Source organism: Coregonus clupeaformis, chromosome 29, assembly GCF_020615455.1.
Source record: "Coregonus clupeaformis isolate EN_2021a chromosome 29, ASM2061545v1, whole genome shotgun sequence".
In the NCBI taxonomy this organism is placed as follows: Eukaryota; Metazoa; Chordata; class Actinopteri; order Salmoniformes; family Salmonidae; genus Coregonus; species Coregonus clupeaformis.
In genome coordinates, this window is record NC_059220.1 from 9215640 (window position 1) to 9243343 (window position 27704).

General features: G+C 42.1%; 1 protein-coding gene across 1 annotated transcript in view; it reads right to left on the reverse strand.

Moving 5' to 3' along the window:
• The window catches only part of smc6 (structural maintenance of chromosomes 6), a 31966-nt gene that overhangs the window by 1283 nt on the left and 2979 nt on the right, over window positions 1–27704 (reverse strand). The window contains exons 8-26 of the mRNA XM_045209103.1: window positions 27575–27676; window positions 23621–23740; window positions 23378–23473; window positions 21344–21490; window positions 20884–20972; window positions 20205–20375; window positions 19007–19185; window positions 18550–18751; window positions 18174–18288; window positions 15027–15187; window positions 9958–10093; window positions 9536–9616; window positions 9216–9386; window positions 8709–8846; window positions 7609–7754; window positions 7183–7308; window positions 6789–6894; window positions 6314–6466; window positions 96–193 (exon numbers count right to left, since the gene is read on the reverse strand). Coding sequence (XP_045065038.1) covers window positions 96–193; window positions 6314–6466; window positions 6789–6894; window positions 7183–7308; window positions 7609–7754; window positions 8709–8846; window positions 9216–9386; window positions 9536–9616; window positions 9958–10093; window positions 15027–15187; window positions 18174–18288; window positions 18550–18751; window positions 19007–19185; window positions 20205–20375; window positions 20884–20972; window positions 21344–21490; window positions 23378–23473; window positions 23621–23740; window positions 27575–27676 — 2537 coding nt within the window. The remainder of the gene's footprint in view (window positions 1–95; window positions 194–6313; window positions 6467–6788; window positions 6895–7182; window positions 7309–7608; window positions 7755–8708; window positions 8847–9215; window positions 9387–9535; window positions 9617–9957; window positions 10094–15026; window positions 15188–18173; window positions 18289–18549; window positions 18752–19006; window positions 19186–20204; window positions 20376–20883; window positions 20973–21343; window positions 21491–23377; window positions 23474–23620; window positions 23741–27574; window positions 27677–27704) is intronic.

A 27704-nucleotide genomic window follows, 5' to 3' on the forward strand; every position in this document is an offset into this window, starting at 1 on the left:
AGAAACACCAACAACACATCTTTAATGTTCTGCGTAAGATCAATAATGGGAGGCAATATACACATGTACAATGTCCGCCTCCTATTTCCTCCTACCTGGTAGACAGGGGGGTGATGAAGAAGAACTGACGAAGGTGCTGCCGCTCTGACAGCTCCAGGAGGAGATCCAATGAGATACGACGATTGTGCATGTCCTTTGGAAAACAAATTGGAGACAATAGTAATGCTTACTATTTTACTATTTTGTTGAGATCCCCAATTAGCTACTCTTCCTGGGTTCAAAACAGGAAACAAAAACAACAAATAAAATATACTGAACAAAAATATGAATGCAACAATTACAAAGATTTTACTGAGTTACAGTTCATATGAGGAAATCAGTCAATTGAAATCAATTCATTAGGCCATAACTGGGAATACAGATACACATACAGTGCCCTCCACTATTATTGGCACCCCTGTTTAAGATGTGGTCGAGGACTTCCAAAAATTCTCCTTTTTTTTTAAACAACATAGAACCCAAATGCAAAAAAATTAGAAAAATCCAACCTTTTATTTAAGTACATTACTTTGGTGGTAAAAAAAGAAATCACACATTTAGAAAAAAATAAACTTGAAATCATGTGTCCCACAATTATTGGCACCCCTAACAATTCCGCTGAAAATTTTCATAAATTTTTTAAAAATATATTTTTCTGTAGTTGCTAAAGTTGGTCAGGGTATCTAGGAACTTTTAATTAGTAATTCATGACTTCCTGTTTCCCTGGGGTATAGATATGACGTGACACAGAGGCCTAATTCTCTTACCCATTTGTCAACATGGCAAAGACAAGAGAACACACCATTCAAGTAAGGCAGATTTGTGTCGACCTTCATAAGTCAGGCAATGGCTACAAGAAAATAGCCACTCGCCTTAACTTGCCCGTATCTACAGTCAGAGGAATCATTAAGAAGTTTAAAACAACTGGAACAGTGACAAACAAGGCTGGAAGAGGTCCCAAGTTTATCTTGCCACAACGCACAGTGAGGAGGATGGTAAGAGAAGTAAAAAAAAGTCCTAAGCTCACTGTCACAGAATTGCATCAAAGAGTGGCATCTTGGGGTCACAAAGTCTCCAAAACAACCATCAGACGCTCTCTACATGCCAACAAGCTGTTTGGGAGGCATGCAAGGAAAAAGCCTTTTCTCACTAACACTCACAAATGTAAACGTCTGGAGTTTGCTAAGCGGCACTGGGACTTCAACTGGGATCGTGTGCTTTGGTCAGATGAGACCAAGATTTAGCTTTTTGGCAACAAACACTAAGTGGGTCTGGCGTAAAACAAAAGATGAGTATGCCGAAAAGCATCTCATGCCCACCGTGAAGTATGGTGGAGGATCTGTGATGCTGTGGGCCTTTCTCTTCCAAAGGCCCTGGGAACCTTGTTAGGGTGCATGGCATTATGAACGCTTTGAACTACCAGGACATTTTAAATAAAAACCTGATGGCCTCTGCCAGAAAGCTGAAGATGGGTCGTCATTGGGTCTTTCAGCAGGATAATGATCCAAAACATGTGGCAAAATCTACACAAAAATGGTATAGCAGTCACAAACTCAAGGTCCTCCCATGGCCATCTCAGTCCCCAGACCTCAACCCAATCGAAAACCTGTTGGGCAAGCTAAAGAGGAGAGTGCATAAGAGAGGACCCAGGACACTGGATGATCTAGAAAGATTGTGCAAAGAAGAATGGTCAAAGATCCCTCTCTCTGTGTTCTCCAATCTTGTGAAAAGTTATAGGAGGAGATTAAGTGCTGTCTTGTTGGCAAAAGGGGGTTGTACAAAGTATTAATATCAGGGGTGCCAATAATTGTGGGACACATGATTTCAAGTTTTTTTTTTCTAAATGTGTGATTTTTTATTTTTACACCAAAGTAATGTACTTAAATAAAATGTTGGATTTTTCTCTTTTTTTGCATTTGGGTTCTATGTTGTTTAAAAAAAAAGGAGAATTTTTGGAAGTCCTCGACCACATCTTAAACAGGGGTGCCAATAATTGTGGAGGGCACTGTATGTTGGTCACAGATACACAAAAGTATGTGGACACCCCTTCAAATTAGTGGATTCGGCTATTTCAGCCACACGCGTTGTTGACAGGTGTATAAAATTGAGCACACAGCCATGCAATCTCCATAGACAAACATTGGCAGTAGAATGGCCTTACTGAAGAGCTCAGTGACTTTCAACATGGCACCATCATAGGATGCCACCTTTCCAACAAGTCAGTTTGTAAAATTTCTGCCCTGCTAGAGCTGCCCCGGTCAAGCGCTGTTATTGTGAAGTGGAAACGTCTAGGAGCAACAGCTAAGTTGTGAAGTGGTTGGCCACACAAGCTCACAGAACGGGACCGCTGAAAAGAATTGTCTCACTACCGAGTTCCAAACTGCCTCTGGAAGCAACGTCAGCACAATAACTGTTTGTCAGGAGCTTCATGAAATGGGTTTCCATGGCCGAGCAGCCACACACAAGCCTAAAATCACCATGCGCAATGCCAAGCGTCGGCTGGAGTGGTGTAAAGCTCGCCGCCATTGGACTCTGGAGCAGTGTTCCCTGGAGTGAAGAACCAAGCTTCACCATCTGGCAGTCCGACCGACAAATATGGGTTTGGCGCATGCCAGGAGAACGCTACCTTCCCCAATGCATAGTGCCAACTGTAAAGTTTGGTGGAGGAGGAATAATGTTCTGGTGCTGTTTTTCATGGTTCGGGCTAGGCCTCAGTTCCAGTGAAGGGAAATCTTAACGCTACAGCATACAATGACCTTCTAGAGGATTCTGTGCTTCCATCTTTGTGGGAACAGTTTGGGGAAGGCCCTTTCCTGTTTCTGCATGACAATGCCCCCAACTGCACAAAGCGAGGTCCATACAGAAATGGTTAGTCGAGATCGATGTGGAAGAACTTGATTGGCCTGCACAGAGCCCTGACCTCAACCCCATCGAACACCTTTGGGATGAATTGGAACTCAGACTACGAGCCAGGCCTAATCGCCCAACATCAGTGCCCGACCTCACTAATGCTCTTGTGGCTGAATGGAAGCAATTCTTCGCAGCAATGTTCCAACATCTAGTGGAAAGCCTTCCCAGAAGAGTGGAGGCCGTTATAGCAGCAAAGGGGGGACAAACTCCAAATTATTGCCCATGATTTTGGAATGAGACGTTCGACGAGCAGGTGTTCACATACTTTTGGTCATGTAAATGTACAGTGGGGAAAAAAAAGTATTTAGTCAGCCACCAATTGTGCAAGTTCTCCCACTTAAAAAGATGAGAGGCCTGTAATTTTCATCATAGGTACACGTCAACTATGACAGACAAATTGAGAATATTTTTTCCAGAAAATCACATTGTAGGATTTTTTATGAATTTATTTGCAAATTATGGTGGAAAATAAGTATTTGGTCACCTACAAACAAGCAAGATTTCTGGCTCTCACAGACCTGTAACTTCTTCTTTAAGAGGCTCCTCTGTCCTCCACTCGTTACCTGTATTAATGGCACCTGTTTGAACTTGTTATCAGTATAAAAGACACCTGTCCACAACCTCAAACAGTCACACTCCAAACTCCACTATGGCCAAGACCAAAGAGCTGTCAAAGGACACCAGAAACAAAATTGTAGACCTGCACCAGGCTGGGAAGACTGAATCTGCAATAGGTAAGCAGCTTGGTTTGAAGAAATCAACTGTGGGAGCAATTATTAGGAAATGGAAGACATACAAGACCACTGATAATCTCCCTCGATCTGGGGCTCCACGCAAGATCTCACCCCGTGGGGTCAAAATGATCACAAGAACGGTGAGCAAAAATCGCAGAACCACACGGGGGGACCTAGTGAATGACCTGCAGAGAGCTGGGACCAAAGTAACAAAGCCTACCATCAGTAACACACTACGCCGCCAGGGACTCAAATCCTGCAGTGCCAGACGTGTCCCCCTGCTTAAGCCAGTACATGTCCAGGCCAGTCTGAAGTTTGCTAGAGTGCATTTGGATGATCCAGAAGAGGATTGGGAGAATGTCATATGGTCAGATGAAACCAAAATAGAACTTTTTGGTAAAAACTCAACTTGTCGTGTTTGGAGGACAAAGAATGCTGAGTTGCATCCAAAGAACACCATACTTACTGTGAAGCATGTGGGTGGAAACATCATGCTTTGGGGCTGTTTTTCTGCAAAGGGACCAGGACGACTGATCCGTGTAAAGGAAAGAATGAATGGGGCCATGTATCGTGAGATTTTGAGTGAAAACCTCCTTCCATCAGCAAGGGCATTGAAGATGAAACGTGGCTGGGTCTTTCAGCATGACAACGATCCCAAACACACCGCCCGGGCAACGAAGGAGTGGCTTCGTAAGAAGCATTTCAAGGTCCTGGAGTGGCCTAGCCAGTCTCCAGATCTCAACCCCATAGAAAATCTTTGGAGGGAGTTGAAAGTCCGTGTTGCCCAGCGACAGCCCCAAAACATCACTGGTCTAGAGGAGATCTGCATGGAGGAATGGGCCAAAATACCAGCAACAGTGTGTGAAAACCTTGTGAAGACTTACAGAAAACGTTTGACCTGTGTCATTGCCAACAAAGGGTATATAACAAAGTATTGAGAAACTTTTGTTATTGACCAAATACTTATTTTCCACCATAATTTGCAAATAAATTCATAAAAAATCCTACAATGTGATTTTCTGGAATTTTTTCTTCTCAATTTGTCTGTCATAGTTGACGTGTACCTATGATGAAAATTACAGGCCTCTCATCTTTTTAAGTGGGAGAACTTGCACAATTGGTGGCTGACTAAATACTTTTTTTCCCCACTGCACGGTATTTTTGTGCATTGAAATTGTTATCAATAAAATGCAATTGTGCTTGTTGTCCGTAGCTTATGCCTGCGCATACCATAACCCTATGTGGCACTCTGTTCACAACGTTGACATCAGCAAACCGCTTGCCCACACAACGCCATAGACATGGTCTGCGGTTGGTTGGACATACTGCCAAATTCTCTGAAACAACGTTGGAGGCAGCTTATGAAAGAGAAATTAACATTGAATTCTCTGGCAACAGCTCTGGTGGTCATTCCTTCAGTGAGCTTGCCAATTGCACGCTCCCTCAAAAGTTGAGACATCTGTGGCATTGTGTTGTGCGACAAAACTGCACATTTTAGAATGGCATTTTATTGTTCCCAGCACAAGGTGCACTCGTGCAATGACCATGCTGTTTAATCAGCTTCTTGATATGCCACACCTGTCATGTAGATGGATTATCTTGGCAAAGAAGAAATGCTAACTAACAGGGATGTAAACAAATTTGGCATGCTGACTGCAGGAATGCCCACCAGAACTGTTGCCATAGAATTTCTAAGCCACCTCCAACATCGTTTTAGAGCATTTGGCAGTACGACCAACCGGCCTCACAACTGCAGACCACATGTAACCACCCCAGCCCAGGAACTCCACATCCGGCTTCTTCACCTGTGGGATCGTCTGAGACCAGCCACGATGACAGCTGATGAAACTGTGGGTTTGTACAACCAAATAATTTCTGCACAAACTGTCAGAAACAGTCTCAGGGAAGCTGATCTGCGTGCTCGTCGTCCTCACCAGGGTCTTGACCTGACTGCTGCTCAGTGTCGTAACTGGCTTCAAATGGGCAAATGTTCACCTTCGATGGCCACTGGCACGCTGGAGAAGTGTGCTCTTCACGGATGAATCCCAGCTTCAACTGTACCGGGCAGATGGCGCAGCCATTGAAGAGGATTGGGACAACATTCCACAATCAACAACCTGATCAACACTATGCGAAGGAGATGTGTCACGCTGCATGAGACAAATGGTGGATCCACCAGATACTGACTGGTTTTCTGATCCACGTCCGTAACTTTTTTTTTTTTTAAAGGTATCTGTGACCAACAGATGCATATCTGTATTCCCTGTCATGTGAAATCGGATTAGGGCCTAATGAATTCATTTCAATTGACTGATTTCCTTATATGAACTGTAACGCAGTAAAATCTTTTCAAATTTTTGCATGTTGCATTTAGATTTTGGTTCAGTCTATTACAGTAAGGTACTTAGTGATTACCCAGAAATGATTTCATACTGATATAAAAATGGCTGCATTGGGCCTTTAAATTAGTCATAGAAGTTGTAAACTTCAAGGATTTCAACATTTCTCATCAGCTCAAACTAAGGTATTGGAGATGAGCGTTAGTAACTTGAACTTTGATTAAATACTATTTTAGAAACTATGTGAATCCAGCTGTGTAAATAACAAGCATGCTTATAGGCCTGTCTTACCATGTAGACGTCGAACTCGTCCAGGCACCTGAAGGGGGACTCAGTGATCTCCCAGAGGGAGAGGATGAAACACACTGTAGAGAAGGATCTCTCTCCTCCAGACAGAGAGCGCATGTCACTCATACTGTCGTTCTCGCGGCCTGGCGGCTTCACCTGTACACACAAGCCCAGGAGGTTACAGAGAGAACAGACAGACAGACAACAGGACAAACCGAGGCGGAGTGACTAGCGCCATCTGTTTCATGTGGTTGTTGTCATGTGTGTCCTGTTGTCTGTAAATACTGACGGTTTAATGTTGTCTTAAACTCAGTCCTCTTGAATGCCAGACACATTCCTGTAAAAGGCTAAATAAATGAACTGAACAATTATGATTAAAAATATATATTTGTCAAATTGATTCTGACGAATACAGACACTTTTTTAAAATGTAAAATGCTACGGAGGCCATTTGAAAACTGAGGATTAGCACACATACCGAGATGGAGAGTGTCTCACTGTTGTGGTCAAACATCATGGACCCACAGCAATTCATCTTTATCAGGAAATTATTAAAGTACAACTTGCATCTCACAGAGAGGGACCTAGGTACATAAAAATAAAGAGTGGGGGAATATTAAATTAAATATACAGTATTCGAAAAATCTGTATTCATAGAGCGAGTTGTGGACTAAAAGAGCCAGTCGTGGGCTAAAAAGCATGCTCAATGGAGATCATCCATTTGTACAGGGTTAGTCTTAATCTGTATCTGGGAAACCAGCCATATAGTATTATTTTTGGGCTTTAGAATGGTTTAAATAAATAACAACAGTCATGAGCATTTTCAAGGTGGGATTGTCCTTAATGAAATGCGTAAAATGATCAGGAATTACCTGCGCATTATTTTGTACCGGGTCTGCCTGTCGGACATGATGTTGTCAAGACGATCTATGAACTTCTTCAGATCTCTCACTTGGTTGGATTTGTCCCTGTAGTTAGCCAGGGCCTCTGCATACTCTCTGGTGAGGAGACAAAGATATATACTAAATGAATGTACAGTACTGGCCTGGAAAAGTTACATTTTCAAAATGCCTTGACACAGTAGGTACAGCATGTGGGAGCAGGCAGAAATGTACACACAATTCTTGTCTTCTAACATCACATAATCTCAGTTAACTCAGAACTAAAATAATGTGTAATTTGGTGTTTACCTAGTCTGTCCACGAGAGATTAAACATTACAAGACGACAGACAGTTAAATGAGCAATGTTTTATGAAATATCCATGCCATTTGGATATGTACTGATGCAGTACCCTACCTGACCACCTGCTCATGGTCTCCATGGCTACTCTCCTGAACGCTGATGTTCCTCCGTAACCTCGTGATCTCCACATCAATACTCCTGGCGCTGCGATCTATCTGTTGGCGCTCTGGGCTGATCTCTTTGGCTTTGGCCACAAATTCCTGTCAACAGTTTATAAACAACAGATTAACAACTGCCATTTTTAGGGGATCCTGAGTGGCGCAGCGGTCTAAGACACTGCATCGCAGTGCTAGAGGCGTCCGATCCCGGGCTGTATCACAACCGGCCGTGATCGGGAGTCCCATAGGGCGGCGCACAACTGGCCCAGCGTCGTCCGGGTTAGGGGAGGGTTTGGCCGGGGTAGGCCGTCATTGTAAATAAGAATTTGTTCTTAACTGACTTGCCTAGTTAAATAAAAGGTTAAATAAAAATGTTTTATTATAATAATTACATTTATCACTTATCACTTATTAACCATCATTTATTCACATTAATTTAATAAAATATTTCAGTTGTTGTGTACATTAGGCTACATTTGTTTTATTTGATGACTTATTTCATTCCAAGTCATCATCTCTATAGAGCTGCTGCTTATCCTCTCTGACAAATCACTATTTTGTAGTTCTTCAAAGTAAATAAGGCATACTTTTATGACTGCTGAATATCAACTATCAATCACTTAGATCAAGTATTTTCAGGTAGAGAAACCTCACGAAGCAACAGCTGCTCTCTATATCCCCTTACGATCACGCATACTTCTGCCTCATCCATTGCAGGCATAAAATAAACAGACCAGACAAGTAGATGCGCAATGGATTATGGTCATTGTAGTTAATTACCAGGTTTTATGTACTAAACTATGTAGAATATTGGACTGTTGGAAACTACAACTCCCTACTACATCGCACAATTCAGCTGGATCTGATTTATCTCAAGAGTAACTGTGCAATGTGTGCATTGAGCTCACAGAAAAAATATATATACTAAATGGAATTCAAATAATTGAACCGACGTCGGTTAATTAGTTGTTTAAAAACAAACAAACACATTTTTTTTACGGTTAATCGCTCAGCACTAGGGTTGATTCTAACATTGGGACAAACATTATCGCTTACCGTGACCACCTCTTCTTTCAGAGCCAGATCACTTCTCATAGCCTGTATGTTGTCCTGATGATCCTTGAGTTTCTTCTCGAAGATCTTCAGGCTTCGATCCAATTTACTGCACTGTACCTCAGCCTTTCCCTGTTCCTCCTGGTAAGTCAAGAACACAACAAGAACACACAAAGCACAACGTCATCACAAACAGTTTAATGTGTATCAGATAACTCCCATTTCATTAAGGACCATTTAAACTATAAAAGCAAGAACATTTGTATTTTATTGCTGTTTTTGTAATGATCAGCCAGGTATCGTGTGCCTCAGTTGGTAAGAGGATGGTAGCGGCAATGCCATGCAAGGTCACGGGTTCAATTCCCACAGGGATCACATACAAAACATGTAGTCATTGTACCAAACCCCCTCTACTGTAAGTTGTTTTGGATAAAAGTGTCTGCCAAGTGGCATATTTTATTAACTGCTTTCATATTTACAGCATCAGGCACGCCAAACATGTTTGTTTACCTTCAGTGGCTCTGTCTCTTCAGCCAGCTGTTCTATCCTGTTCCTCACGTCAACATACTGGCAATCAACGTCCTTGGTATTTTTCTCACGCTCCACCAACTCCTGCTTTGCTTCCTCCACAGTTTTCTTCTCAGCGTCGATTCTCTGCTGGTTCTCTTGAGCCACTTCTTCCTGTAGCATTTGATGAAGTTAACACTGTGCATTTAATTTAAACATTTAACACTTCAAAAATCAAACAAACCAACATCAGTCATCGATCATCTCTACGGGAAATCATGGCATCATTTGGAATCATGGATAAATAAAGTTATATATTTTACCAAAGTGTTGATGTCATCAGTCTGTTCCTCCTCAACATTCTCCAGCTCTGTCACACCGGCCTTGACCTGATTCACTGTGGCCTGCATTCAAATATACAGGTAGACTGTTAAACAGCATTCATGTCCTACGTTACATAGAGGTGTAACATGCTCAACAACAGATCGCACCCTGCATTAATATACAGGACATTTGTCAATATCTTTCAGATTCATCTACAGCTTGCATTGCATTACACTTGTGATGAGCATGCTTACGGCCACAACACCACCAGTCTTTTTCAGAGTAGTGATGGTACAATGCATCGGACTGTTGTCAGTTCAATGTGTCAATGTTTTAGTTGCATATGTCCCTATTCAAATGAACAATTCGGGAAGAAAACACAGCAGGGACAGACACATTATAACACAGTTCAACACATTACCAGAGTCTTTTTCAGAGTCATGATTGTGCTGTGTAGTTTGGCCTCCATGCGCTGGATGTCCTCATTGACTGAGCTCAGGTGAAGCTGAAACCGGGAGAGCTGGGCCTTGTAGTTCTCCAGCTCTGACTCCACCATGCTGAGCAATGACAAAGAACAATAAAACTACAAATCAATACAATGCTGAAGGACAGTATCATCTCATGGGATGAAGGGGGCAGGTTTAAGAGGCGAGCCAGCAACCGGAGGGTTGCCAGTTCGAATCCCGGGTCCGCTTGAAAAATCTGGGGGTGGAAAGTGAGCTGGCAACCGGAAGGTTGCTGGTATCAAATCTGTGATGCCATTGCCTGCTATTGTGCCCTTGAGCAAGGCACTTAACCACCTGAAAACAACTGTTCCCCCGGGCACCCAGTGTGGCAGCCCCCCATAACTCTCCTGACCCTGTATATGTATATATTAGGGCTGACCCCATTTAGTCGACTGGTCGATTGTTTGGTCGATAGGCTGTTGTTTGAACGAAATGTCTTTAGTCGAGCAGTCACAATTAGTTTTTGTTTTTACATGGTGCCCAAGGCACCTGTCTGATTGGTGCCTGTCTCAGTGGACTGATCCATTGTGGAGGCCACGAGGACGGCACAGTCCATCACTCTAAGACATGTGATACTGAAATGGCATATGGTTATATTATGTAAAAATAATGGTGGAACACTAATAAATCTAATATAATTTTATACCAAATGCGCTTTCTCCCGCGTTGTATATGGTCACTGTCCACGGTTCTGAAACATAATCTTCAGTGCACCGTAGAATTGGCGCCTTTCCCTATGTTTATATGTGCATAATAGCAAAATTAACCAGTATATTGGGATTGAGAACAATGTGGCGGAGGCAGCAGCAGCACAGACGAGGAAACATCCCTTGCCTCAGCCTAATTGTCTAAGAAAATTGAGGAGAGGAAACCCCAACTTAATTAGTTCTATAATCAATAGCCTAACTGTTCAATGTACCTGGCTTTATAAATCATCCATATATATCTACAGAAATAAGACAGATGCTGCTTCTGTTGCCTGTTTGAGTGTTTGTTTAATAGCCTACTGATTCCGTGACCATGAAGCCTCATGCAACGGCAAAATGTCGGATAAAGCAATTTCACAGATTCTGCTGTTTTTCCATCTTTTCTATGCTGTAATAAAGGTTTTACAATTTGTTTTCGTTAGAACAGACTGGTATTACTTATTAATGTATTTAGTGTTGTTTACACTGTTCCAAACAGGCAGAAAAATTATCTTGTAATCTAACAGCACCTGTTTGTCACACATAGTATGCACACAGCTCTCGCTCCTATACCCTACTTTCTCTAGATCTCCTTCTTATTGTTATTATTATGATCATTATAATAATAAGTAATGTCGTTATCATTAGTAGGCTTTGTAGAGTAGCCTTGTATAACCACCATCTAGCTGTAAGCCTAAGAGCACATCCTGTTTAGTCTTAATACCATAACTTACTTAGGCCTATAATTCAATATATAGGCTACTGTATCAAACACTCCATCAATCAAATATTAATTCATGCCATCACACAGCATAGGAGACATTCATGCTTTTGAAATGCAATCAAGCATTTTAGTTTTAAAATTAACTAACAAAACGGAGCTTTGAATAATGAGCCTAAACAAATAATAAACAGCTAAACTGTTTTTAGTCTGCTGTAATAAAGCCTTTATACATCTTTTCCCCGTTATTTAATGTTGTTTACACTGTTCCAAATGGTCGGGATTTAACAAAAATATTGTAATCTAACAACAACTGTTATTGATCACAGGAATGTGACGCTTACATGATTCACGTAAAGAGAGAGCAAGGGTTCAGGGTATGTTTTTCCTAAACGGTAACAGACCTTTTCAAGTCAGTAAACCACATGGCTGAAATGTTGCAGCTTCAGCACACACAGCGCAATAAACACTTGCTGTGCTGTGGTGTCTTTTGGCTGCAGTAGAGAGGAAGACAACATGCACCAGTCACACAGGCACTCGCTGTGAATAACACAGTGTCACCATCGGGCTCTTCCTTGAGTCCTTTGTGTGTCTTAATTATTTAATCAAACAGTGTGCTTAACGCATCAGACAAGCTCAGTGCATATGTAGTTGGTTTTATTCAAACACATAGGGTGTGTCTTCAATATACAGTGGGGAGAACAAGTATTTGATACACTGCCGATTTTGCATGTTTTCCTACTTACAAAGCATGTAGGAGGTCTGTAATTTTTATCATAGGTACACTTCAACTGTGAGAGACGGAATCTAAAACAAAAATCCAGAAAATCACATTGTATGATTTTTAAGTAATTAATTTGCATTTTATTGCATGACATAAGTATTTGATCACCTACCAACCAGTAAGAATTCCGGCTCTCACAGACCTGTTAGTTTTTCTTTAAGAAGCCCTCCTGTTCTCCACTCATTACCTGTATTAACTGCACCTGTTTGAACTTGTTACCTGTATAAAATACACCTGTCCACACACTCAATCAAACAGACTCCAACCTCTCCACAATGGCCAAGACCAGAGAGCTGTGTAAGGACATCAGGGATACAATTGTAGACCTGCACAAGGCTGGGATGGGCTACAGGACAATAGGCAAGCAGCTTGGTGAGAAGGCAACAACTGTTGGCGCAATTATTAGAAAATGGAAGAAGTTCAAGATGACGGTCAATCACCCTCGGTCTGGGGCTCCATGCAAGATCTCACCTCTTGGGGCATCAATGATCATGAGAAAGGTGAGGGATCAGCCCAGAACTACACGGCAGGACCTGGTCAATGACCTGAAGAGAGCTGGGACCACAGTCTCAAAGAAAACCATTAGTAACACACTACGCCGTCATTGATTAAAATCCTGCAGCGCACGCAAGGTCCCCCTGCTCAAGCCAGCGCATGTCCAGGCCCGTCTGAAGTTTGCCAATGACCATCTGGATGATCCAGAGGAGGAATGGGAGAAGGTCATGTGATCTGATGAGACAAAAATATAGCTTTTTGGTCTAAACTCCACTCGCCGTGTTTGGAGGAAGAAGAAGGATGAGTACAACCCCAAGAACCCCATCCCAACCGTGAAGCATGGAGGTGGAAACATCATTCTTTGGGGATGCTTTTCTGCAAAGGGGACAGGACGACTGCACCGTATTGAGGGGAGGATGGATGGGGCCATGTATCGCGAGATCTTGGCCAACAACCTCCTTCCTTCAGTAAGAGCATTGAAGATGGGTCGTGGCTGGGTCTTCCAGCATGACAACGACCGAAACACACAGCCAGGGCAACTAAGGAGTGGCTCCGTAAGAAGCATCTCAAGGTCCTGGAGTGGCCTAGCCAGTCTCCAGACCTGAACCCAATAGAAAATCTTTGGAGGGAGCTGAAAGTCCGTATTGCCCAGCGACAGCCCCGAAACCTGAAGGATCTGGAGAAGGTCTGTATGGAGGAGTGGGCCAAAATCCCTGCTGCAGTGTGTGCAAACCTGGTCAAGACCTACAGGAAACGTATGATCTCTGTAATTGCAAACAAAGGTTTCTGTACCAAATATTAAGTTCTGCTTTTCTGATGTATCAAATACTTATGTCATGCAATAAAATGCAAATTAATTACTTAAAAATCATACAATGTGATTTTCTGGATTTTTGTTTTAGATTCCATCTCTCACAGTTGAAGTGTACCTATGATAAAAATTACAGACCTCTACATGCTTTGTGAAATCGGCAGTGTATCAAATACTTGTTCTCCCCACTGTGTGTGTGTGTGTGTGTGTGTGTGTGTGTGTGTGTATATATATATATATATATATATATATACACACACACACACACACACACATACATACATACAGTGGGGGAAAAAAGTATTGTCAGCCACCAATTGTGCAAGTTCTCCCACTTAAAAAGATGAGAGGCCTGTAATTTTCATCATAGGTACACGTCAACTATGACAGACAAAATGAGAAGAAAAAAATCCAGAAAATCACATTGTAGGATTTTTTATGAATTTATTTGCAAATTATGGTGGAAAATAAGTATTTGGTCAATAACAAAAGTTTCTCAATACTTTATGATATACCCTTTGTTGGCAATGACACAAGTCAAACGTTTTCTGTAAGTCTTCACAAGGTTTTCACACACTGTTGCTGGTATTTTGGCCCATTCCTCCATGCAGATCTCCTCTAGAGCAGTGATGTTTTGGGGCTGTCGGTGGGCAACACAGACTTTCAACTCCCCCCAAAGATTTTCTATGGGGTTGAGATCTGGAGACTGGCTAGGCCACTCCAGGACCTTGAAATGTTTCTGGTGTCCTTTGACAGCTCTTTGGTCTTGGCCATAGTGGAGTTTGGAGTGTGACTGTTTGAGGTTGTGGACAGGTGTCTTTTATACTGATAACAAGTTCAAACAGGTGCCATTAATACAGGTAACGAGTGGAGGACAGAGGAGCCTCTTAAAGAAGAAGTTACAGGTCTGTGAGAGCCAGAAATCTTGCTTGTTTGTAGGTGACCAAATACTTATTTTCCACCATCATTTGCAAATAAATTCATAAAAAATCCTACAATGTGATTTTCTGGAATTTTTCTCTCTCATTTTGTCTGTCATAGTTGACGTGTACCTATGATGAAAATTACAGGCTTCTCTCATCTTTTTAAGTGGGAGAACTTGCACAATTGGTGGCTGACTAAATACTTTTTTCCCCACTGTATGTATGTATGTATGTATGTATGTATGTATGTATGTATGTATGTATGTATGTATGTATGTATGTATGTATGTATGTATGTATATATATATATATATTTGTGTGTTTGTCTTTCGGAGGGGATGGGTTAATAGCGGAAGTCAGATTTATGTTGGACCTCGTGTGCAATTGACCAATAATGTGATCTTAATCTGGTACTTCCTGGTTAAATAAAGGTTAAATAAATATGTAGTGCTGACGGGTTTCGGAGCAAGGTCCTTTATAAGAGCACACTACAACAACCAAAATACATTTAGAACATATCTAAATGACTTAAATAGAGTCCAGATCAACAAAATAGGTACTTGCCGAATTTCTGTTTCCAGATCTCCCCCGAGGTATTTGGCCATGCTGAAGTCTGGAGTGTAGTACCGGTTGGGGTAAACCTGGTCTCCCTCCACAGTGAAGGCCTCACGGCAGTTCCTCGGGGGTCGGCCTTGTTGCATCACCCTCCTGGCTGCATCCTTCTCCTGCAATCACAACCGGGAGAGAAACATTGGTAGCTGAGAACTTTAATCATCCTCTCGAGTAGGGCTGACTCATTTAGTCGACGGTTTTGTCGATAGGCTGTTGGTCGACCAAGGATGTTTTAGTCAGTTACTGGCATGTCTTGATTGATGCCTGTCTCAGTGGACTAATCCATTGCGGAGGCCGCGGGGGAGGCACACCAGTATCACCAGTAGTACATTTACCCTTAATTCTCATCATTTCTAACCTACAACGTTTGTTTGGTTACCGTAATTTCTGTTAATGCATTCAATATATTATTATTAGTCTTTCACAGTTTATTGTCGTAGTTGACACCTTGTTTGCAGAGCACAAAACCTAGGCTACACTTGTGAGAAACATTGTGGTTTTTTTCATTCCATTTATGAGTTGTCAATTTATTCATTGTGTTTTGTTTGGAGCACTCCTGTCAATGTTGAGTAAGGACACGCACCTGATTACGCATAGATGTAGGCCTAGGCTACCTGGCCTGCCCGCAAATGTAGGGCTATAAATTTGGGGATCTGATAGTATTTCTGATAGTCTTAACTCACCACCACTAATGAGCTGTGGAGCTTCTCAAATAAATGTTTTCTTCACCTCAAACAGCAAGTGAACGAAGTCTGTTTTTACATCCAATGAGAATGACAATAGTTCCTCAACGTAGTATTTTTAGAAAAATATTTCAATTTCTCTCCCTTTACCGATAACCACTCGGCATTAAAAAAATATAAAGAATCATGCTCTGATCTGGTGGAAAAGTCATAAAATAGGCCTACCTGATTACTTCTTAACCCTTGCGCAAATATTTCAGAGTCTGTCCGGAGCTCACTAGCATGGGATACTGAGGGTCCAGAATATTTTAACCAACGTTGCAAGTTTGTTAGAGCAAGCTTTGGGCTGGACCAAGTTGATAGTTGATACAATGTTTCAAGTTCCTAGAAGACAGGTCATGAGTAGCCAATGTGATCTATTTTTATCAGGATATTTTCTACCTGCAGGCTGCAATGTTTTTATTTGTTGGCTTTATGTAGACCATTTTTACATAGGATGTCAATAGAAGTTACTTTTAGATTTGTATAATTTTAATTTAGATATAATTTGTATTAATCACATGACAATGATTTGAGATACGAAGACTTCATTATAAAATAAATTAAACTGTTCCACGAAAATATGCATATGAAAATCCTAACTGGCACGCAGATCGTTAGAAATAGTAAGATAAATTGGCACTCCAAATGAAAAAAGTTGCAGACCTCTGGTGTAGCCTATTACCGGCAACTTTGTCAGCATAATAGCAGAATCTGCGAAGGCCAGCAGTGGGTCGGGAAGAGTTTTGTTTCTTCTGGTTAGGCTATCTTGATCTCTGGGTCCCTCGAGTCATTTGTGTGTCTTAATTATTTAAAATCACAGTGTGCTTAAAGCATCAGACAAGCACAGTAGCCTACTTGATTTGATCAAAACACATAGTGTGTGTCTATATATGGAAAATTACAAGTTTAAAAATTTCGACCAGTCGATTGGTTGAAAGAACTCTTGGTCGACCAAGATGTTTTTGTCCGGGGACATCCCTACTCTCCAGTGAAGAAGGGGAAACATCTGCATACAGCAAAGTCTACTGCTAACTTAAAACCATCTTCAAACTTCAGCTACCTACTGTTCCCACTCTATGCAAGACAGCCTGATCAATTCCATGATGGTACAGTTAGAAACAGACATTATCATTTTTAGATCTTCCAATTTACCTTTGTAGCATCATGCCTCAATGCAAACTCCTTCAAACAAACAGTTTGTTGGACTGTACAGTCGTGGTCAAAAGTTTTGAGAAGGACACAAATATTTTCACAAAGTCTGCTGCCTCAGTTTTTATGATGGCAATTTGCATATACTCCAGAATGTTATTAAGAGTGATCAGATGAATTGCAATTAATTGCAAAGTCCCTCTTTGCCATGAAAATGAACTTAATCCACCAAAAACATTTCCACTGCATTTCAGCCCTGCCACAAAAGGACCAGCTGACATGTCAGTGATTCTCTCGTTAACACAGGTGAGAGTGTTGACGAGGACAAGGCTGGAGATCACTCTGTCATGCTGATTGAGTTAGAGTAACAGACTGGAAGCTTTAAAAGGAGGGTGGTGCTTGAAATCATTGTTCTTCCTCTGTTAACCATGGTTACCTGCAAGGAAACATGTGCCGTCATCATTGCTTTGCACAAAAAGTGCTTCACAGGCAATGATATTGCTGCTAGTAAGATTGCACCTAAATCAACCATTTATCGGATCATCAAGAACTTCAAGGAGAGAGGTTCAATTGTTGTGAAGAAGGCTTCAGGACGCCCATGAAATTCCAGCAAGCGCCAGGACCGTCTCCTAAAGTTGATTCAGCTGCAGGATCGGGGCACCACCAGTGCAGAGCTTGCTCAGGAATGGCAGCAGGCAGGTGTGAGTGCATCTGCACGCACAGTGAGGCAAAGACTTTTGGAGGATGGCCTGGTGTCAAGAAGGGCAGCAAAGAAGCCACTTCTCTCCAGGAAAAATATCAGGGAGAGACTGATATTCTGCAAAAGGTACAGGGATTGGACTGCTGAGGACTGGGGTAAAGTCATTTTCTCTGATGAATCCCCTTTCCGATTGTTTGGGGGCATCCGGAAAAAAGCTTGTCCGGAGAAGATAAGGTGAGTGCTACCATCAGTCCTGTGTCATGCCAAAAGTAAAGCATCCTGAGACCATTCATGTGTGGGGTTGCTTCTCAGCAAATATTGACTATTTGCATAAACTTAATGTAATTGTCAATAAAAGCCTTTGACACTTATGGAATGCTTCTAATTATACTTCAGTATACCATAGTAACATCTGACAAAAATATCTAAAAACACTGAAGCAGCAAACTATGTGAAGACCAATACTTGTGTCATTCTCAAAACTTTTGACCACAACTATGAGCTTAAATCAGTGAAGAAACTAACCTTGATTATGAGAATCGATTCTATGCCTCTCATATCGATGAGACAGTTTGTGATGACTGGGTTGGCTATGCTCAGAGAGTCCAGCACTGAGGGGTAGTCTGGGTGATTGACTCCTCTGAAACACACAAAAAATAAAATAAAAATAGCTTTACTGACAAAAAGAAAAAAAGTGTAGACACAGTTTGTTATGTACATATAACAAAACAATTTGGTAACAATGAGACTTGTTATTCATCAGTCCACACAGTTTCACTCTAATAATATCTGTAACTAAATGTGTCCCAAATTGCACCCTATTCCCTACATAGTGCGCTACTTTTGACAAGAGCCATGTAGGGAATGTGTTACAATTTCAGATGGAGCCAATGTGTCTCACCGTCCTTGAACCTTGTAGACGGAGCCAGAGAAGGGGCTTACGATGATCTGGGGCCTGTTGCCTTTAGAGAAGTAGCGTGACATCAGGTCCTGGAGGACAGCCTCGTCCTTGTAGTTGTCACAGCAGAAGGTCTTCATGAAGCTCCTCAAGCAGCTCTCCACTGCTATAGCTAACGCTGGGTCCTTCAGGTTGATACATGCCCCTGAGGGGAAAACATGGATGGATGGATGGGTGGGTAGGTAGGCAGATGGGTGGATGAATGGACAAAAAAAAAAAAAAAATGAACAAACAGATTAATTAAATGTTAAAAACATCTTTCTGAGGTTTCCCCACAGGGGGTATTTATGAAGACTCATAAGAACATGGACCTAAAGATCTGTTGCACATGACCATGCCATTCGGGCAGACCACTATATGATTGGCCTACATCAACCAAAGAAGCTTGAGAACCACTGACCTATAGGGCCAAGAGGTTTCTTGGTAAAGCGTCCTTGGATGTAAGCCTTGTCTATGGTGTCTAGCAGGTCAGGCATGTTATCTCCAAAGCGCTTCAGTTTGTTGGATCTACTGGCCAGCAGCTGGTTCTTCCTCTTCAGTTTGGCTTCCATCAACACCTGGATATTCTTCTCTTCCAACCTAGTGCACTCAATCAATACATCAGCATTAGAGAAGTTTGAGTACTCGTACTAAAGAAGAATGTGAGCGCAAATGGGATGCATTTGATACAAACATTCCACGTCAGTCACAGTTGATGCAGAAAGTGGTGGTGATCACTTTGCTGAGGCCTATAAGTGAGTCACCTCGGGCCACACCCTACTCCAACACTAAGCTTCTCAGTCTCAACCAATGAGGTATAATAAGAACTGGAGACTGCGTCCAAGATGTCCGACCGTTGTTTCCAAGGTAATCTACTCACGTTGGCATACGCCGATTCATGGACCGTCCATATACGGGTTGTATCTGGTTTATGCGCACCAACATCACATGCGCACTAGCACTCAGTGTGCACAGGGTGCAGCGACGACGTCATCCAAAAACATGGCAGACATTGGATGAATATAAAATGTTTAATATCTTCGGCAAAAATTTATTTAAAAAAAAAAAGGCTTCAGCGACAATTATTTGAATAATTCATGGAGGTTTTGTGCACAAAGTTGATGACTAAAGTGTCTTATTAGGAATTGTATTATCTGACTTCTCTATGTGGCCGGTATATGGAAATTGTCATTCTGGGCTGGGCGTCAGTTCAACTGCAGTACCGAAGAAAAACTGTAGGAGCAGTCGAAACAGTGCTTCTAGACCGGAACCATGGCCCTTTGGTCTTAACGTCTAAAATTGCTAATGGTCTGTAGGTATGTTGTAGTACTTGTTTCATACTGTAGAAGAATGCAAACGGAATGCATCGGACTTAATCATTTAAAAATAACAGGTTTTTATCTAATCTTATCATACTGTAGCTGTACAATATGATAAGACTACATTCTTGGATGAGAAAGAAAATACATTTTAGTCATTTAGCAGACGCTCTTATCCAGAGCGACTTACAGTTAGTGAGTGCATACATTTTCATACTGGCCCCCCGTGGGATTCGAACCCACAACCCTGGCGTTGCAAACGCCATGCTCTACCAACTGAGCTACATCGTTTTTCATTACCGTAGTTTGTCCAGCTCCTCCTTCCCTTTGAACAGAGCCTGTTGCCTGTCCTTGATCTCCTGATTCAGAGCGGTGCACTGCGTCTCATGCTTCTCCAGCTGCATCCTCAGACTGGAGATTTTCTGCAGTCTCTTTGTGTGCTCGGTCTCAGCCTTCTTGTTCTGACTCCCACTACAGGGTTACATCAAAGATCATTTCAACAAAAGCCGAATGTAAAACAGTTAACGTAGCAACCAATTACTTCACACTGGAAGAAGTTAAGCTACGCTAAAGCTACTCTTAAGAAAAATATAGTTTACTTAAGTTACATTGAAAAAGCAGTTCACTACATCCAAACTACTTGGTGATAAATTCTGGTATCTAAATCTGAAATGTCAGACCACAAACTGAAAGCACAGATTACTGTTTCAAGTCAGAATTCGGAAGATGTGATGCCTACCATATTTTCGGTTATTTTTAGAAGAAAGTTCCAGTGGTTAGCTACACCACCACTACATGGCAAATAAGTTATTAACTACTGAAAACACTACCTAGATTTGAAATTTGTTTAACTACCATCTAGCTACTGCAAAACGTAGTTAAATACCTACTCCTCAACACTGGCAGTTAATTCTTTCACAGTATATTCTACCAAACATTGACTAACGCTGAATGCCCAACTATCACTCAAAAATCTCACATATTTTTCACTTTGTGAATTCTCTCACGAAGAAGAGACTGTTCCTTCTCCGATTGCTTCAGTTTGTTCACAGCACGGAAGTACACCACCTACAATACAACAGCATACAATACAGCTCAGACAATACAGCTCAGACAATACAGCTCAGACAATACAGCTCAGACAATACAGCTCAGACAATACAGCTCAGACAATACAGCTCAGACAATGGTGTTACATTTCAAAGTGCTGCAAACTCATGCAGAAAAAGTATCAGTATGCAAGGGTATTGACGAGGAAAATTTACATTTCAGGTTCGTCCCAAAACAGCACCCTATTCCCTATAAAGTGCACTACTTTTGAACAGAGCCCTATTGACCCTGGTCAAAAGTAGTGTACTACATAGGGAATAGGGTGCCATTTGGGACGTAAGCCTCAATTTACTTCCTGGAATAGGATTGACCCCAACCCAGCCCCTTACCTCCTGCTCTTTCTGAGCTTTGTTCTTCGACTTTACTTCTTCCTTAATCTTCCGACAGTCCTCTGACAGGGACTCCTCCTCTTCTTTCCGACTGTCAAGCCTGCTCTGGATGTCCTGCAATTTCTTTTCAGCTACTGTCACTTTATTCTGGAGAGAAAAGAAAGGAAAACTTTAAAAAGGCCCAGTGCAGTCAAAAACTTGATTTTCCTGTGTTTTATATACGTTTCCACACTATCAGGTTGGAATAACACTGTGAAATTGTGAAAATAATGATATGCCCTTTTAGTGTAAGAACTGTTTGAAAAGTCCATCTGAAATTTCAGGCTGTTTTGATGGGAGGGAGTTTTGGCCTTCCATGGTGACATCACCATGTGGTAATATTTAATAGACCAATAAGAAAGAGTTCCAAAACTCTGCCAATAAGAGTTACATTTCAGTTTTCCCCTCCCCACTCCCAGACAGTCCTAGCAAAATTTGTGCTTGGGAAATGTATTTTAGCTAAGAAGCTTTTTTTTTTTACATTCACAGCAAGGTACTTAAATGTTACCCAGATATGATTTGATATTGTGAAAAAAAAGGCTGCATTGGACCTTTAAGATATAACACAGGCTGGATTTCTAAGAAAATCATAAGAGTTATTTTCTCCTATGGTTTCTCCTATGGATTTCTCAACAGATCCAACTGACAAACTCACATCTTAAATGAACCTTGATAACAACCTGACAACATACATTATATATACACACACAAAAGTATGTGGACACCCCTTCAAATTAGTGGATTCGGCTATTTCAGCCACACGTGTTGCTGACATAATTAAGCACACCGCCATGCAATCTCCATAGACAAACATTGGTAGTAAAATGGCCTTACTGAAGAGCTCAGTGACTTTCAATGTGGCACCATTATAGGATGACACCTTCCCAACAAGTCAGTTTGTCAAATTTCTGTCCTGCTAGAGCTGTCCCGGTCAACTGTAAGTGCTGTTATTGTGAAGTGGAAACGTCTAGGAGCAACAACAGAAGTGGTAGGCCACACAAGCTCACAGAACGGGACCGCTGAGGGCTGAGGCGCGTATATACTACTGTACTGTTCGAGCTAGGAACACAAGCATTTCGCTACACCCGCAATAACATCTGCTAAATATGTGTATGTGACCAATAAAATTTTATTTTATTTGATAAAAATCATTTGTCCTCGGTTGCAACACTCACTAAATAGTTCCAAACTGCCTCTGGAAGCAACGTCAGCACAATAACTGTTCGTCGGGAGCTTCATGAAACGGGTTTCCATGGCCGAGCTTCCGCACACAAGCCTAAGATCACGATGCGCAATGCTAAGCGTCGGCTGGAGTGGTGTAAAGCTCGCCGTCATTCGACTCTGGAGCAGTGGAAACGCGTTCTCTGGAGTAATGAATCATGCGTCACCATCTGGCAGTCCGACTGACAAACCTGGGTTTGGCGCATGCCAGGAGAACGCTACCTACCCCAATGCATAGTGCCAACTGTAAAGCTTTGGTTAGGGGCTAGGCCCCTTGGTTCCAGTGAAGGGAAATCTTAATGCTACAGAATACAATTACATTCTAGACGATTCTGTGCTTCAAACTTTGTGGCAACAGTTTGGGGAAGGCCCTTTCATGTTTCAGCATGACAATGCCCCCCTGCACAAAGCGAGGTCCATACAGAAATGGCTTGTCGAGATCGGTGTGGAAGAACTTGACTGGCCTGCACAGAGCCCTGACCTCAACCACATTGAACGCCTTTGGGATGAATTGTAACGCCTGCGAGCCAGGCCTAATCGCCCGACATCAGTGCCCAACCTCACTAATGCTCTGGCTGAATGGAAGCAAGTCCCCGCAGCAATGTTCCAACATCTAGTGGAAAGCCTTCTCAGAAGAGTGGAGGCTGTTATAGCAGCAAAGGGGGGACCAACTCCATATTAATGCACATGATTTTGGAATGAGATGTTTGACGAGCAGGTGTCCACATATTTTTGGTCATGTAGTGTACTTGTACAAATATACTTCACAAATACCTGACAGAGTTGAAGGTTTTCTTCATGTTTGTGATTACTTTCCTCTGCGTCTATCTGTTCCTGTAGCTGTTGGACCAACCTCTCCTTTTCTCTCACCTGAAAGTAATAAAACAGAGGTGACGTGACCTAAACTATGCAGTTTTTCTAAGAATTTCCAACACCTTTTAATGGCTTTGACTTAGCCCAAACTAAACAAAAAATGGTGAATCACCAACCATGAGCAACAACCAAGGAAAGTCCTACCAAGCACCATGCCATCATCTTCTTGAGATCCTCCAGAGTCTCCTTCATCTCACCAACAGATGACAGGTTTTCATACCTCTCCTTCTTCTGCAAAAACTCCTGCTTGAGATCCTTTAGACACTGAAAGCAAATGATAAAACATGGTTAAAGTCTAACTTACTGTCCTATTTATATACTAAACAAAAATATAAATGCAACACGTAAAGTGTTGGTGCCATGCTTCATGAGCTGAAATAAAAGATCCCAGACATTTTCCATATGCCCAGAAAGCTTATTTCTCTAAAATGTTGTGCACAAATTTGTTTACATCCCTGTTAGTGAGCATTTCTCCTTTGCCAAGATAATCCATCCACCTGACAGGTGCAGCATATCAAGATGCTGATTAAAAACAGCATGATCATGTGATGGAAATGTTAATGCTTTTCTATTCTATACATTTCTTTATTCTATTCATGTGCTGTTCTAACAACCAATGTCTGTGTTCATGCAAGTGACTGATCGGACGAATCCTCACTTATCAGTATCTGCAATTTGGCAGTACGCCCAGACCTTGTTTTGAGAACATGGGGAGAAATATATCTCAGTTTCAAGGTCTCAGCTTAGAGAGAAGAAGCCTGGTGAGGTATTGGTCTGTCACATGTTATGAACCAGTATTGGTCAGCCACATGGATGAAACAAAACTGTAATGATTAATTAACTATGCAAAATCATGCAAATATAACATGTCTGTGTATAGCCGTATACAGTGGGGAGAACAAGTATTTGATACACTGCCGATTTTGCAGGTTCTCCTACTTACAAAGCATGTAGAGGTCTGTAATTTTTATCATAGGTACACTTCAACTGTGAGAGACAGAATCTAAAACAAAAATCCAGAAAATCACATTGTATGATTTTTAAGTAATTAATTTGCATTTTATTGCATGACATAAGTATTTGATACATCAGAAAAGCAGAACTTAATATTTGGTACAGAAACCTTTGTTTGCAATTACAGAGATCAGACGTTCCCTGTAGGTCTTGACCAGGTTTGCACACACTGCAGCAGGGATTTTGGCCCACTCCTCCATACAGACCTTCTCCAGATCCTTCAGGTTTCGGGGCTGTCGCTGGGCAATACAGACTTTCAGCTCCCTCCAAAGATTTTCTATTGGGTTCAGGTCTGGAGACTGGCTAGGCCACTCCAGGACCTTGAGATGCTTCTTACGGAGCCACTCCTTAGTTGCCCTGGCTATGCGTTTCGGGTCGTTGTCATGCTGGAAGACCCAGCCACGACCCATCTTCAATGCTCTTACTGAGGGAAGGAGGGTTGTTGGCCAAGATCTCGCGATACATGGCCCCATCCATCCTCCCCTCAATACGGTGCAGTCGTCCTGTCCCCTTTGCAGAAAAGCATCCCCAAAGAATGATGTTTCCACCTCCATGCTTCACGGTTGGGATGGTGTTCTTGGAGTTGTACTCATCCTTCTTCTTCCTCCAAACACGGCGAGTGGAGTTTAGACCAAAAAGCTCTATTTTTGTTTGATCAGACCACATGACCTTCTCCCATTCCTCCTCTGGATCATCCAGATGGTCATTGGCAAACTTCAGACGGGCCTGGACATGCGCTGGCTTGAGCAGGGGGACCTTGTGTGCGCTGCAGGAATTGAATCCATGATGGCGTAATGTGTTACTAATGGTTTTCTTTGAGACTGTGGTCCCAGCTCTCTTCAGGTCATTGACCAGGTCCTGCCGTGTAGTTCTGGGCTGATCCCTCACATTCCTCATGATCATTGATGCCCCACGAGGTGAGATCTTGCATGGAGCCCCAGACCGAGGGTGATTGACCGTCATCTTGAACTTCTTCAATTTTCTTATAATAGCGCCAGCAGTTGTTACCTTCACACCAAGCTGCTTGCCTATTGTCCTGTAGCCCATCCCAGCCTTGTGCAGGTCTACAATTTTATCCCTGATGTCCTTACACAGCTCTCTGGTCTTGGCCATTGTGGAGAGGTTGGAGTCTGTTTGATTGAGTGTGTGGACAGGTGTCTTTTATACAGGTAATGAGTTCAAACAGGTGCAGTTAATACAGGTAATGAGTGGAGAACAGGAGGGCTTCTTAAAGAAAAACGAACAGGTCTGTGAGAGCCGGAATTCTTACTGGTTGGTAGGTGATCAAATACTTATGTCATGCAATAAAATGCAAATTAATGACTTAAAAATCATACAATGTGATTTTCTGGATTTTTGTTTTAGATTCCGTCTCTCACAGTTGAAGTGTACCTATGATACAAATTACAGACCTCTACATGCTTTGTAAGTAGGAAAACCTGCAAAATCGGCAGTGTATCAAATACTTGTTCTCCCCACTGTATAAGACAACTGCTGGGACTGCCCCAGGGAGCTTCTGACAGACGTGTACTATGGTGCATTGAGTTGGTTGGAACCTCTCCAGCACGCTGACAAATAAACTATGATTCATTTAAGATTGATTTCGAGTGTCCCTGTGTAAGAATTTCCACAAAAATCATTACTCAGGTGCACCTTGTGCTAGGGACAATAAAAGGCCACTCTAAAATGTTAAGTTTTGTCACACAACAATGCCACAGATGTCTCATGTTTTGAGGGAGGGTGGAATTGGTATGCTGATTGCAGGAATGTCCACCAGAGCTGTTACCAGAGAATTGGATGTTCATTTCTCTACCATAAGCGGCCTCCAACTTTTTGGCAATAGTCCAACCGGCCTCACAACCGCAGACCACGTGTAACCAAGCCAGCCCAGGACCTCCACATCCGGCTTCTTCACCTGCGGGATCGTCTGAGACCAGCCACCTGGCCAGCTGATGAGAATGTGGGTTTGCACAACCGAAGAATTTCTGCACACTTCTGTCAAAAACCGTCTCAGGGAAGCGCATCTGCGTGCTCGTTGTCCTCACAAGGGTCTTGACCTGACTGCAGTGCGGTGTCGTAACCGACTTCAGTGGGCAAATGCTCACCTTCGATGGCCACTGGCACACTGGAGAAGTGTGCTCTTCACGGATGAATCCCGGTTTCAACTTTACCAGGCAGATGGCAGACAGCGTGTATGGCGTTGTTTGAGTGAGCGGTTTGCTGAATTTAACATTGTGAACAGAGTGCCCCATGGTGGCGGTGGCGTTATGGTATGGGCAGACAATCTACACAATTGCATTTTTACGATGGCAATTTGAATGCACAGAGATATCGTGACGAGATCCTGAGGCCCATTGTCGTGCCATTCATCCGCCGCCATCAACTCATGTTTCAGCATGATAATGCATGGCCCCAAGTCACAAGGATCTGTACACAATTAGTGGAAGCTGAAGATGTCCCAGTTCTTCCATGGCCTGCATACACACCAGACATGTCACCCATTGAGCATGTTTGGGATGCTCTGGATCGACATGTACGACAGAGTGTTTCAGTTCCCTCCAATAAACAGCAACTTAGCACAGCCATTGAAGGAGTGGGACAACATTCCACAGGCCACAATCAACAGCCTGATCAACTCTATGCGAAGGAAATGTGTCCCGCTGCATGAGGCAAATGGTGGTCACACCAGATACTGACTGGTTTCTGATCCACACCCCTACTTTTTTTTTAAGGTATCTGTGACCAACAGATGCATATCTGTATTCCCAGTCATGTGAAATCCATAGATTAGGGCCTAATTTATTATTTAAATTGACTGATTTCCTTATATGAACTGTAACACATTAAAATCTTTTAAATTGTTGCATGTTGCGTTCATATTTTTGTTCAGTGTAATTTAAATTGAAAACCTTTAACAAACCTGTACATATGTAGTGTCACATTGTTATCCTTTTTTTATCTGATTTAAAAATAATATACTTTTTCGTTAAGTGTATGTGTGAGCATGTATGAAATGCACTTTAAAAATGTTGTACATTTATTTTTGGGCCCCCATAAAATATAATTTCCATGGGATAGCATTACCTCCTCTTGTCTCTCAACCTGTTCTCTGGTAACTGCTTTAGTCTGCTTGATGTGGATGTAGTCTCTCTTCATCTGATCCAGTAGAGTCGCTTTCATGAAGAACTACAGAAATAGAATAGAATTATATACA